Source organism: Diachasma alloeum, unplaced genomic scaffold, assembly GCF_001412515.2.
Source record: "Diachasma alloeum isolate Michigan unplaced genomic scaffold, Dall2.0 Dall_scaffold_00394, whole genome shotgun sequence".
NCBI lineage: Eukaryota > Metazoa > Arthropoda > Insecta > Hymenoptera > Braconidae > Diachasma > Diachasma alloeum.
Window position 1 is genome coordinate 258,637 of NW_021680533.1, and position 12,884 is coordinate 271,520.

The window sequence follows — 12,884 nt, forward strand, 5'->3', positions numbered from 1 at the left end:
TCGCTTGACTTTTATGCATTTATTAATCTTCAATTAACAAACATAATTTCTAGATTAACCATTATGAATAAATAGATTTCAAGATTATCAACGCAACCATGCAATCCAAATGTAATCATTAACCACTTAAACATCGAAATAATAATATTCCTCTCATATCATTTTATACAATCTGTTAAAAATGATTCACAATTTGACGACAAACTGACAAAAATCGATAGCCTCGATTTTTCCGTTGCCCGAGTAATAAAAAATTACAGAAACAATTGGCCCACTCATAATCATTGCAGAACACTCAAATAATTATTCTATTATTCAACTGGATGATTAAAAAAACGAGAAGCCATCACTCAGAAAACAATTTGCATACAACATTTACTAGTTTGTATACACCCTAAAGATTAATTAATTAATTTCAAATAAATCCTTTTTTCAAATGAAATAACGGTTTCTTCTACAATTTACGATGTTTTATTTATTTCTAGCTATTAAAATATTTGTATGAATTAAGGTAATATTTTCCCAAATTTGAAACCGTAAATAGAAACAAAGTTTAAGTTCAGATAAAAGTTTTAGTAGGTATAATAAACAATTTCTCTGGGTGTACCACGCGCACTTATTACTCATACTGCATATACATCGTTTTCTTTGTCATCTCCTCAAATACCCAAATCAAATTAAGAATCAAATGTCGAGGGAGGTTTAGCAAATAAAAAACACCCCTGATATCTACTCATTACGCATCCTCATCATCTGTGATTTCTTCAATCTTAGGGGTGTGGTCGATAGGTACCTCTAAGACTGGAACACTATTGAAACCCTCGTGTTCCCCATCATACGGATGACAATCGCTCAAGTCATCGTGATCTGTCGACAAACAGTTAGCTTCTTCTTCCACCTGAAACCAAGAATTGAATAGTCCTCAACAGATGGACTAGTTTAGACTAGAGATTACTTCAGTCTAGTGACTAGAGATGGGCAAAGTCCAGATAGCTTGGAGTAACCTCATAAACATGCATTAGGTACCCCATAAAGTTTATGGCCCTTCCAATTATAGGGATCCTAGTACGATGATAGAGAGGGTAGCAGTGGGGGCCGCAGAGTCAGTATAGTGGGGAGCGTTCCATGAAGAGCACCCCAAGTGGTAAATGAAGAATATAATAATCCGGTAAAAACTCCATAAAAATTATTTTGCTATTTTATGCAATTAATTGGTTATGACATGTCTTTCCATATCCACATTACACAAGAATATTCAATAGAAACATCTCGCATTCTCTCAAAAAAGTTTGATTGAATTTCTATTGAAATAGTTGAATTTTTCAATTTTATTAAAAAAAAAATCAAACATATCGTCCGTCTTCTAATTGATCTTTGTTGGTAGGAATAAGTAAATGCATATGACTTTCTGCGGTCATTTCCTCGGTACTGGAATTACTTTTTTTATATTTTATTTCAAACTACAATTTTTAAAGTAAATGAAAACGTCATGTCAAAAAGAAGAAATTTAAATTTTTTAATTCTACCGTACATTCGTCCTTTCCAGTAGTGTTACCCCCACTTTGTGCTGGGCTGAATGGACTGAGTCAAGCAGAGGGCATGGCCCTTCATGATCCGGGTCGTAAAGGCCCATCGCCCGATACAATGAGCTCTATTCATTCCATTGAAACACACTAGTTGAGGTCGGGAGCACGATTTGCTCCGAGAGCAGACTTTGCCTGGCCGTGGTCTAGTTCAGAGAAGGGCACAGAGCGCCCATCGAGTGATCGTAGTTCCCAAACGCAATTAGCTCGGTTACAATAGATTGGCCCCTTTGTACCGGGCGTAGAACTTTTATGACCCCCTTTATGGGGCCCCCTCCAACTGACTCAGCCTTATAGTAGTTTAGTCTTAGAACTCAGTAGTTTACTCTTGAATAACATGAAATTAATTTCAAAAAGAACAAAATGTCTCTTCATGCAGCTATCCCCAGTCCACTCGCTTCGTTACCCCCACTATGATCGTACTCGAACCCCTAGAAGGGATTGGAAGGGATGTAAACTTTATAGCGCTTCCTAATTGGTTTTATTGCAGTAGCTTCGAGCTACCTGGACTTTGTCCGTCCCGGGTCTAGTCTACTCTAGTCGAATTTAGATTAGTTCAGCTGACGTACATGTGTGTCCTCATCGGCATCAGGGCTGTCGGGCCTCTCCTCATGATCCTGTGACTTGGTATTGTCATGGCAACGGCATTCTTCGGAGGTGGAACGAGGTGCGCCAAAATCATCAGGTGTAGAGAGTACGATCTCCGCGAGTTTCTCCTCAATATCCTGCCTTTTACGAGCCTCTTCAGATGCCTTTTCAATAGCGTAACGCTCCTCCTCTTCCTTGGCGATGATTTCCTCAAGTTCAGCGGCAAGTCTTGATGATTAATAATTTTCATGATTAGAATCAGCAATGGATTTTTATGGCATGACAGTAAATCCTACCTCTGTTCCTCGGCAATTCTCGCGTCACGAGTCCTCTCAGCTTCAAGCCTCTCCTCTTCAGCTATTCTCTCCGCCTCCGCCTTTTCCTGCTCCTCAATTTCCCTCAGTCGCGCCGCACGCGCCTCCCGCTCCAACCTCTCGCGTTCTTCAATTTCCGCTTTCCACCTTTCCTCAGCCAATCTACATGATAACACAAGACGCACACAGATATGACGGGTATAAGAGAGGCAATCGAAGAGACCAGGTAATTGTTACCTGGCCTGTTCGGCTTGCCTCCTTTTTTCTTCCTCAGCTTGCCTTTTAAGCTCCTCGACTTGCCTTCTCAATTCTTCCTCATCGAGTTTACGTTGTAGCACTAGAAAAAAATTTTAAAAAATCACCAATGTTCCCACGGGTTTTCCATGCCTTAAGGTATGATAAGATTTTGTAGATATGTTCTGCTAGATTTTCTATAGGAAAACTCAAAAATTTTGTAAAAAAGACGTATAGAATTCTCGATAGCCATAATAACTTTATATAATTGTCTATAGAAGCTCTTCTCCTGGAACATCTCCCCAAGATATTGCCATACGCATCTCACAGAAATGGATATAAAAACGCATTAATGTGCAAAAGAAGTCCATTATGACAGTCAGGATGAGATAGCGAGATTGAAGTGGAGGTGATAAATCCAATAGATGATAGAAACATAGAGAACGTGCAACAAGTAACACTCAAGATGTGTATTGGAGAGTTTTACAAACAAAGAAAATACAGACAGACGAAAAATATATTCTGTGTTCAATAATTCTTTAGTTTGTGTTTTGAAATGTTTCAGTTTCATCGAAAAATCACTCGGACTGGGGCCCAATGGCGGTTTCAAGGAGACGAAGAAGTCCACGCTTTTTACCCTCATCGTCAGTCTCCTGTTTGTCTTCACCACTTCCCCAGTAGTCGTCAACTTCAACTTCTTCGACTTCTTCAGCTGGTGCTGGTTCAGTCTCCAAATCTGGTAGCTGCTCACCTTCGACTGCTACCTCTCCCTCTAATTCTGCAAGAACTTCTCCCTCTTTTGGCTCTGGCATTTGAATTTGTTCAGGTACTTCTTGTTGTGATTCGGGGATTTCTGATTCCTCCTGGACTTGAGGAGATTCAGATTCTATGATCACGGGTTTTTCTAGTTGTTGTTCCATTAATTCTGGTTCTACTTCTGGGTCTTCAGGAAATGCTTCTGGTATTTGAGCTCTAGGTTCTGAAAGTATCTCTTCTACCTCTACTTCTGTTTCCGGCTCTGGTTCTTTTAGAACCTGGGGTTCTGGCTCTGTTTCAACTAAAGCTTGTTGCTCTGGTTCGGATTCGGTTAGAACTTGTTGTTCTGGTTGGGATTCTGTTAGAACTTGTTGTTCTGGTTCTAGTTCTTCTCGAACTGGTTCTGATTCTGATTCTACGACCGCAAGCTCCTCTTGCACTGGTTCTGGTTCTGCTTCTGCGACGGCAATCTCATCTTGAACTGGTTCTGGTTCTGAAATTATTGGTACTTCCTCGACCGGTGCTGGCTCTGGCTCCACAATTTTGTCTGCTTTAGCAGATTTTCGTCTAGTAGTCCGCACTTTCTTTTCTTTTACGATTTCTGGCTTCTCTGCTTGAATTTCTTCAGGTTCTTTCTCAACGACTGGCTCTGGTTGCTTCTCCACAACTGGTTCTGGTGCTTTTACCTCTTGTGGCTCATAGACTGTCGCCAAGTCTGGTTTGTACACAGGTTCTGGATCTGGTGATGCTGAGCAGACAATCACAAGTTTTACTGAATGATCTGAGAAATTTTTCACTCAGGGAAGATAGCAGCAGGTTTGAAGCGTTTGATGCGTAAATTCCTAAGGATTGAAACTCTCACCTCTTCTTGGTGCTGCTGAAGCAATGAAGTCTTCTGCCAGTGCTCGAGCTAAAATTCATACTCATGATTTCTTTCATCCGTCATAGGGTTTAATTTCATTTCTTTCATATGTGGAAAAGCAGATGGAATGAAGGGACAAGTATCTCTACACTAAGAGAAAAACATTGCATACATATTTGATCAATTTATGGTAAATTTTAGATAAGAAATCAGTGCTCATCCGACTAAAGAGGAAGTTACCGAATGAAAGGATGATGTTTTTTTTCGAAATGAGATAATATTCCTTCAAAGACAAGAATAGTTTGACATAAGGAAAAGAAGATATTGTTTCCCTTTGGACTCAGCATAAAATTTCTATTCCTTCAATATGAAAGTCTCCGATTCATGATTCACTAAATGGCAGTTTTTAATATTTTCAGTCATTTTCTCATCTTCTGACACGAAAAAACCGATTTCTTGTGGCAAGAAATACTCACTTTATCATGAAATGTTTATGTTCAAGTCATGAACACTTCACCGCAATCTGACATTGTCTGACACATTATCCGAAATTTTCATCCCAAGAAATTTATCCTCAAGAGATAAAATACTTGGCGCCAGAAATTAGTTGTGTGACATTAAGACGATATCTGATTTCTGTCAGTGTATATTTCTCTCAATTGTGTTTTCCGCAAGATAATTAAATATATCCGGTCTTGATGATAAACGAACTGCCCTTGATGATTCGGCAGTAATTTTTTCAGTTGTAACTAATGATGCGGGGCATTTGCCCCATCTTTTAACAATAATTTTAGTAAAAATGTATGATTATCTGTCATATTGTAGGACAGAGATAATTCATCCCTTCATTCCGATCAATAAATTGAAACGAGGAAGGAAAATTATGATGTACTAACCCTTTCTGAGCTCCCTTTCGGTGAGCGGAGGATCGGGATCTGGGTGACACATGTAACACAAACGTTCCAGAGTAGTACCATCATCAGGATAACACCATGATAATTAAGCACAGATGCACTAAGCGTTGAATTAGTATTAACAAATCATTTGCCAGTGTTACAGCGCAAATGCACAGTGCAGAGAAAATAAAAGTACTAGGACAGTGAGTTATTAAAATGATATTAATGCCGTTTAATAGCCTTAATTACTCGCCGGTTCATTTTTGTCGCTGAAGCTGTTTTAGTTCCAGTGAACTAGAAGCTTACCTCAATATATGAAATTCAGTCGGAAAGATTTGTAACTAAATTGATATTCTGATTAATCAGTGAAAATGAGTAATTAAATGTTCATAAATTTCTTTATTGGTTCATTCGATTCAATTCCGTTTCTACATTTTTTTGATTAATTTTTATCGAGTCGTTTAGATTTGTCCAATGGGTATTTAATTACTAGTTTGTTTAGGCCATTGAGGATTTAAAAAAAAAGTCGCAAAAAATGTGATTGTTTCACTTGAAGTTTTTTAAAATCACTTTTAACACTTCGTTGGCCGCGTAAGAGCATGAATTTAGATGAAAATCCATTAAAAAAGGTCTATAGAAATTTCTGTAAATCTGAGATCTTTAAAATTTTCTATGGTTAAAAAGTTGATCGGATTTTCTGTAAAGAATGAAACGTTACAGAACGTTTCATATGACACAAAAATCTAAAGAACTTTTTAAGAATGGAATTTCATATTGCCACGGTCTCCCTTAGAACATTTTGTAAGAAAAGAATCCTATACAGTGTACTCTCCTTTATCCGCAGGCCTCGGGACTCGATCGTGACGTCATTTCATGTGAAACGCAGATAAAGGAACACTCCCACCCGTCCAGTTTACAGCAGCAATAGAAGAGGGAAAGGGTCGGGAATAGTGGGGGGAATCGTGGCAGTGGTTTACATTTGTGACCCACTGCGCTTTTCATAGTGCATGACGTCAAAGAGAAGGATGCATGATAGATATGGAGTGGTGGAAGGTTTTTGAGGGGCAACAGGCCTCGAGGGGAGTGAGTGCAGATTACGGAGTCGGCGGATAAAGGAGAGTTCACTGTATCGTTTTCTTTCAGGGACCAAAAGAGAAATTCTTATAAAAAGAGAAAAACTATAGAGAAAATTTTCCACGAAAAAAAGATCCTTATCGTTTAAAGAGATTTTCTCTGGTGGCAAAAGTTTCAATTTCTAGAATTCTCTGAAAAAAATCCACAGAAAAAATTTAAAAAAACAACGAGCATCACGGAGCATCATCGACGAAATCCCGCAAGCACTGTGATTGTAAATATTACCGATAACTATTTATTCCAGTCGAAAAATACAATTTTTAATTATTGATAAAATCATTCCTTAAAATATCTTTCGATGGGTCTTCTACCCGTCACAAAATGAGGTATCAATTTTCTCCACATTGTTTCAAAAGTCTAAAACAATGTTATTCGGAAAGTTGTAAAAATTATGGCGTGAAACTCATAGTGCGAGCAACGGAGTGTTAATATATTTCCCCCGAAAAAGACCGAATAGGATTCCGAGTTGAGATTACGTTCTTTTGGTGTTGGGGGCGAGATGATATGTCGGGGATAGTCCGGAGGGTTACGAGGGTTTTGATAACCTGCGGAGTAATCTTTACACGAGACGTTAAATTGGGAGTGATACCGATTTTTTTTCGTTATTTTTCGGGGTTTTGGATCAGGTATAAAACGAATGATTTTATTCCTCCTCGAGCTCGGGCAGGCCATCCTCCTCGTCCTGCGTCGGTTGTTTTTTCTTTTTACTCGGGTCCTCATTAAGCTCAGGTACGCGATCCCTCCATCCAGGGCCTGAAACGTTCAACATATCGGCTGCTGTTCCTTCTGCGTATTTTCATCAATTCCCAGTTTTTTGTGGGCGCGTCATTCGGCGCCTTCGCATACTGATCATGACTTAGTGTTATGTTTTTTTTCGCTTATGATTTTTTTTCTTTGGATTTTTAGCGCTCCCGAGGTAGACATAATTATGAATAAAACTCGGGGGCTTTAAACTTGAATTTTTATCCCGATTTTCGTTCTTTCCATTCAATTTTTACTGCCACTTGAATATTCCCGGTTTTTTGTTTCATTTAGAGATCATTAGACACATGTAAAATAATTGAAAAAAAAACAGTGACGATGAGTGTAAATGAATTTTAGTAAAATATCATTAACAATTGATATAACTAGAGACGATATTCTTGTCAAACCTTCAACTTTGGCTCTATATTTCCGATAGATTTCGAAATATTGAGCGAAAACAGAATTGCAGACGAAAAGTTTTGAAATTTGTCGGATGAGAATTCCCGGGTACAATAATTTCTGTCTTTGGAAGATCTTCCAAGAAAATTCGGCAGAACTCTTCAAAAGATTATCTTGAAGAGCTTTCTGGTGACACCAAAAGATTCTTCAGAAGAAAATATCTTCCGAAGACAATGCTGAAAGATCTTTGAAAGACAACTTTTTTTTCTACCAAATCCAGAAAAAATGTTGGAAGATCTTCGGAAGACAACTTTTTTTTCTAGGAAATTTTCCAGAATAAAAGTTAACACATCTTCAGAATTAAGACGACTTTTTTATGTCTTCACAAGATTGTCTAGTAATTTTTTTCTCTGTCAAAAATTGACAAGATGTAGAAGGATATTCCCAAAGGCAACGAGTTGAATCTATAGGAGGAGGATTCATTCTTGTGTGTAAGCATTCGCAAATGGAATTATTCCAGTTATCAATTGAAGATCAGGGGAGTAGTCGCAACCTCAACGTTTGGATCGTGTGTTTCTCTCTTGACCCTTCATTATTGATCCACATCCATCTTCATATACTGACGGTTCTTTTATCAGTAGGATTCAAGTTGGGCCATCAATCTTGGATTCACACATATCTGGGTTATGGCTCATTCAACGCAAGGAAAATGAACTCGAGTGGAAATTCCGGTCAGGTCTTGATCAAGTTTGGATCAGGTTAGACCTGCCACTGATCAGGTATTGATCAAGTTGACGGATCCGGTCTTGATCAGACATGTTACGCCTCTGACCAATCCGGATTTGATCAGGACGAATGGATCCGAACTTGATCAAGTCAACTGTATGAAAACCGGATGACCTGTATGTCAGTATCAATAACAATTATCAATGATAATTAATCCAAAACAAAAGATAATTCAATTCTTTCACCGTAGACCGCCTCTCTTAATGAATCTCTACTGTTATTACCTATGAAAAAGCTTATTATTTTTTTACCGATGCTGGGGATCGAACCGGGGACCCTATGATTACTAATCCTATGCCCTAACCACTATGCTATCGTGCTATTTCTATTGAGTTAACTGTACATTGCCTATATGATTTATATCGGGGTATTCGTTGAATTTACGATTATTCCTGATTTCGCGGATGTGCGTGTGTATTCTCAGAGATTAAATATGTTCAATTAAATTCTTATTTATTTCATTAATGATAATTACAATAACACTAATAAATAAATAGCCATCTGGTGATTTTTTTCTCAAGATCATTTGCGTGTAAGTTTGATATTCCTCTAATACGTATTTACGGCATCATCATCCCTCCCTTCTGTACATTTGAGAAGGGCTGGCTGTTAATTAAATTGATTAATTAAATTAAATTCATTAAATTAAATTAATTTAATTCAATTTATTTTAATTATAGTATAATGCTCCTTTTTGAAGATTGACAATAATTATTGATAATGGTTGATAAAAATTAATTTGAATAGTATAATAATAGTTAATTAAATTATCCGAAAAACTTATTAAAATTAATGTCAGATGGAGCGGATCTGAATCTGATTATTTTCTCTTCAATTGACCCCTTTCAAATGCCGATCAGGGACATCAAATCCGAATTTGATCAAATTGGGGTCAGGCAGCCGACCTCAGAGTGAGATCGTGCCTACCTGATCAGAACTTGATCTGAATCATCGTGCAGTTTTTCGGATCCGATCTACTGGATCAAAACTTGGTCAGGTTCTTATCAGGCATCATCTGATCATCTCTACCTGATCAGAACTTGATCTGAACCCGCCTGTAGTTTTTCGGATCTGATCTACTGGATCAGAACTTGGTTAGGTTCTCATCAGGAATCACCGGATCAGTCGAACCTTACAAAAACCTGATCAAGTTCTGATCGTGCTTCAGATGGGCCTGAAGCAATTTCCACTCGGGAAGTTGAATTCTAAACTTGACATGTTCCCCAGCATCAAAATTTTCCACCTTCAAAATTCTCCATCTCCTTAATGTTTCTGATTCAGAATTTACTCACTTCAGAATCCGCCTACTTCAAAACCATCCACGTTAAAATACGCCCACTTCACAACCGGCATACTTCAAAATGCCCCACTTTGACATTCCCACTTTAAAATTACTCACTTCAAATTTCCCCACTTCGAGTTTTTGCAGTTGGGATGTTCCACTTCACGATTTTCATTTTAAAATCTGAAGTAGGGCAGTTTTGAAGTGCAGAAAATCGAAGCGGGGAATTTTTTGAAGTGGAAAAGGTTGTAGTGGGGAATTTTGAAGTGGGTAAAATTCCGAATTTAAAAAATAATTGCGCGGAAGTATTTTGAAGATGGAAAATTTTGACGCTGGGAATTTTCAAGGTGAAAATCTTTCAAGCTAGAAAATTTTGATGCTGGGGACTTCGAGAGATCAAATTGGTAATTCAACTTCATTTTCCTTGCGTTGAATGAACCATAACCCAGATACATGTGAATTTGAGATTGATGGCCCAACTTGAATCCCACTGGTGAAAAAAACCGTCAGTATGTGAAGATAGATGTGGATCAATAATGAAGGGTCAAGAGAGAGACACAAAATCCAAACGTGGAGGTTGAGACTACTACTCTAATCTTGAATTAATCGCCGGAATAATTCCAGTTGCGAATGATTACACACAAGAATGAATTCTCCTCCTATAGATTCAAGTCGTTGCCATTGGGAACATCCTTCTGCATCTGGTCTATTTTTGACAGAAAAAAATGAGTCTTCCGACGACCTGCCAACGTTTATTCTGGAAAATTTCCTGGAAAAAAATAGTTGGCTTTCGAGGATGTTTCAGTATTGTCTCGAGAAGATTTTCTCTTCTGAAGAATCTTTTGGGGTCACCAGAAAGCTCTTTGAGATAATCTATTGAAGATTTCTGCCGAAGTTTTTTGGAAGATCTTCCAAAGACAGAAATTTTTCTACCCAGGATAAGTCTTCTAAAATTCACTTATCACACCAGGAAGACAAAAAAAATAGAAAATAAAGTAGAACACACGGGTTGCATACATCATAGCACAACATAAATAAAAACAGAATTCTCAGACAGGAACGTAGAGACAATAAGATAAAAAAACACGATGTCAAGAAACGGACAAAAAAATTCAAAATAAATCGAGACAATGCATCACACACGTCGGCGTCGTGAGGCCGCGGTTTGTACAATTTATGATCTTTTTTTTCAGTATTTTTATCTCAATAATGGTGATTCAGTAGTGGAGTGGAAACTTGTAATTTATGGGTAGAATTTCAAAATTTTCTAAATAATTTCGGTAACGAGTGGTTTCAGGAGAAAATGTGATAAGAACTTTCCACTAATAATATATTTCGTAACGAGCTAAAAAACATTTTTTCACGGGTTACGAACAATATTTTTCATCACAATGTGGCGGAAATTGGACTTTTAGGCACGCGGAGCGTGCCGAAAAGTTCACTTTTCGTCACAGCGTGATGAAAAAGTATATTTTAACATAACAAATTCAAAACAAAAATTGAACAAAAATTCAATTCCAACTCCACTACTAAATTCCAACGGCTATCAACTGAAATGAAAATGTAAATGGCTATGAGGTCTCAATGATTCCTCTAATTGTTCTAATCAACGTCTGAAAATCATAACTAAACTACAAAAGAAATTGATTGGTCCCGTCGAATCGTCAGAATGTATCGTCGCGTCGTCAGTTCTGTTGTACTCACAGGCACTGGCAGCCGCCTGCCGATTCTTAGCGTAATAACTCAGCAGATTAACATCACTCTGCACATCCGCTGCGCGCAAATCCGCTACTTTGTAGTAGGGTCTTCTTCTTGAGTGTGGTTTTCCTCCAGTGTAACTAACAGCGGCAAGATGACCGGTGCCGAATTCACGATGAGCTGGTGAATCATACCAATTTGGCGATTCATCCTCTTTTTTGGCACTGTTGCGTCCTTGTAGGAGACGCCTTATGTAGTCGTTGCTGCGCATACGTTCTGGGACTATGACTTCTGCAAAATCACTGCAATCATCACAAAAATATTGCATAAATATCAATTTGTGAATGCAGAAAATGATAAAGAAATATATTGTTGTCATAAGAAACCCAGTTGAAAAGTGTACAGACAGCTGAGCTGTGTGAAAAGGACCTACTTAATTAGGCCCATTCGACACTGGCCATATCAGAAATTTCAAAGGGTAATTAGAGCTGCGGGACACCCCAAAAGAAGCGCTTCTATAAATTGACTGATCGACCACTCACGTTCTAATGCGTAATTCTTCTTTTGAACAATGAACTGTGATCACGGAATGTCAAGTAAATAATTTGCAATCAATTTTAGGCATTGCGACTCTATTATCAATAATTTAATTATTCTAGTGCCCAAACTATGAAAGATATACTAAAATTTTTGCATCACGAATCATTTAGAATTTGATGAAGAATAATTTTTGTTTTTTGTCAATTTGACATATCTTCTTCAGATTTCGAGATATGAACAAGGAAAGAATTGCGTGACGCAACACAGCCCTCTCAAACCCACCGCGCGCTGCAAGTAGAGAGCGCTATTTCGGCGGGTCACGTAACCGAAGAGGGAAATTGCAAAGAGAGATCGATCATTATCAATCAGTATCAATCAAATTAAAAAATCTATTTTTGAATGTCTTTTCGAAATTTTTCAAATTGTTTTTTTCTTCTTAAAAAATGAACGGATTTCGTTCACAGAAACAGGAAATACGGAAAATGTAGGGAGGGAAAATCAGAAATAAAATTTAAAAATAGATTTTTCAATCGTGAAAATTTTAAAATGTTTTTTTTTTAATACTGAAGGGAAATCAATGTATTGTCTTTCTATTATCTACTTTTGATGGAAGAAAGTGAAACGAGAAAAAGAAACGAGATCAACACGAAAACAGAATTTTTAATTTTTCAATGACTAGGGAAAATTTTAAAATTCATATTCATTTTAGCGAATAATTAACCAATATCCACAAATTTAATTCCTATCCACACATTTTCATAGAATACACAAAGAATTCGAATCGTCGATGGAAAATTTTATCGGATAATTATTATGTAATGGCACTCTATAACAATGTCCTATGGAATATCTCTATACAATGTTTTCATACATGGTAGGCAACGCGTGATGGTCATCAGCGAGGTAGAATAAATTAAATAATTAATGACGATATCAATTACCTTGATAATGGTCTCGGTACAAAAACGTGGATTTTTCGCAGAAGCGAATCCGCCCTAGCGCGAATTTCTCGCGCTTCATCGTCGAACAGCTGTGAAAATACATAAAAATTATATTCAAGAACATCTC

The 12,884-nt window shown here is 37.5% G+C and overlaps 1 protein-coding gene across 8 annotated transcripts in view; it reads right to left on the minus strand.

Moving 5' to 3' along the window:
* The window catches only part of LOC107041936 (retinitis pigmentosa 1-like 1 protein), a 28,941-nt gene continuing 16,057 nt past the window's right edge, over positions 1-12,884 (minus strand). For 4 of the 8 annotated variants that reach the window (XM_015262757.2, XM_015262756.2, XM_015262749.2 and 1 more), the window contains 9 exons: positions 12,758-12,846; positions 11,283-11,578; positions 5,234-5,272; positions 4,338-4,385; positions 3,357-4,223; positions 2,723-2,822; positions 2,468-2,647; positions 2,153-2,399; positions 1-898 (listed from right to left, as the gene is read on the minus strand). In XM_015262757.2, the coding sequence (XP_015118243.1) occupies positions 737-898; positions 2,153-2,399; positions 2,468-2,647; positions 2,723-2,822; positions 3,357-4,223; positions 4,338-4,385; positions 5,234-5,272; positions 11,283-11,578; positions 12,758-12,846 (2,028 nt within the window). In that variant the 3' untranslated portion in view covers positions 1-736. The remainder of the gene's footprint in view (positions 899-2,152; positions 2,400-2,467; positions 2,648-2,722; positions 2,823-3,356; positions 4,224-4,337; positions 4,386-5,233; positions 5,273-11,282; positions 11,579-12,757; positions 12,847-12,884) is intronic. The other 4 variants (XM_015262750.2, XM_015262755.2, XM_015262751.2 and 1 more) reach the window with 4 other exon arrangements.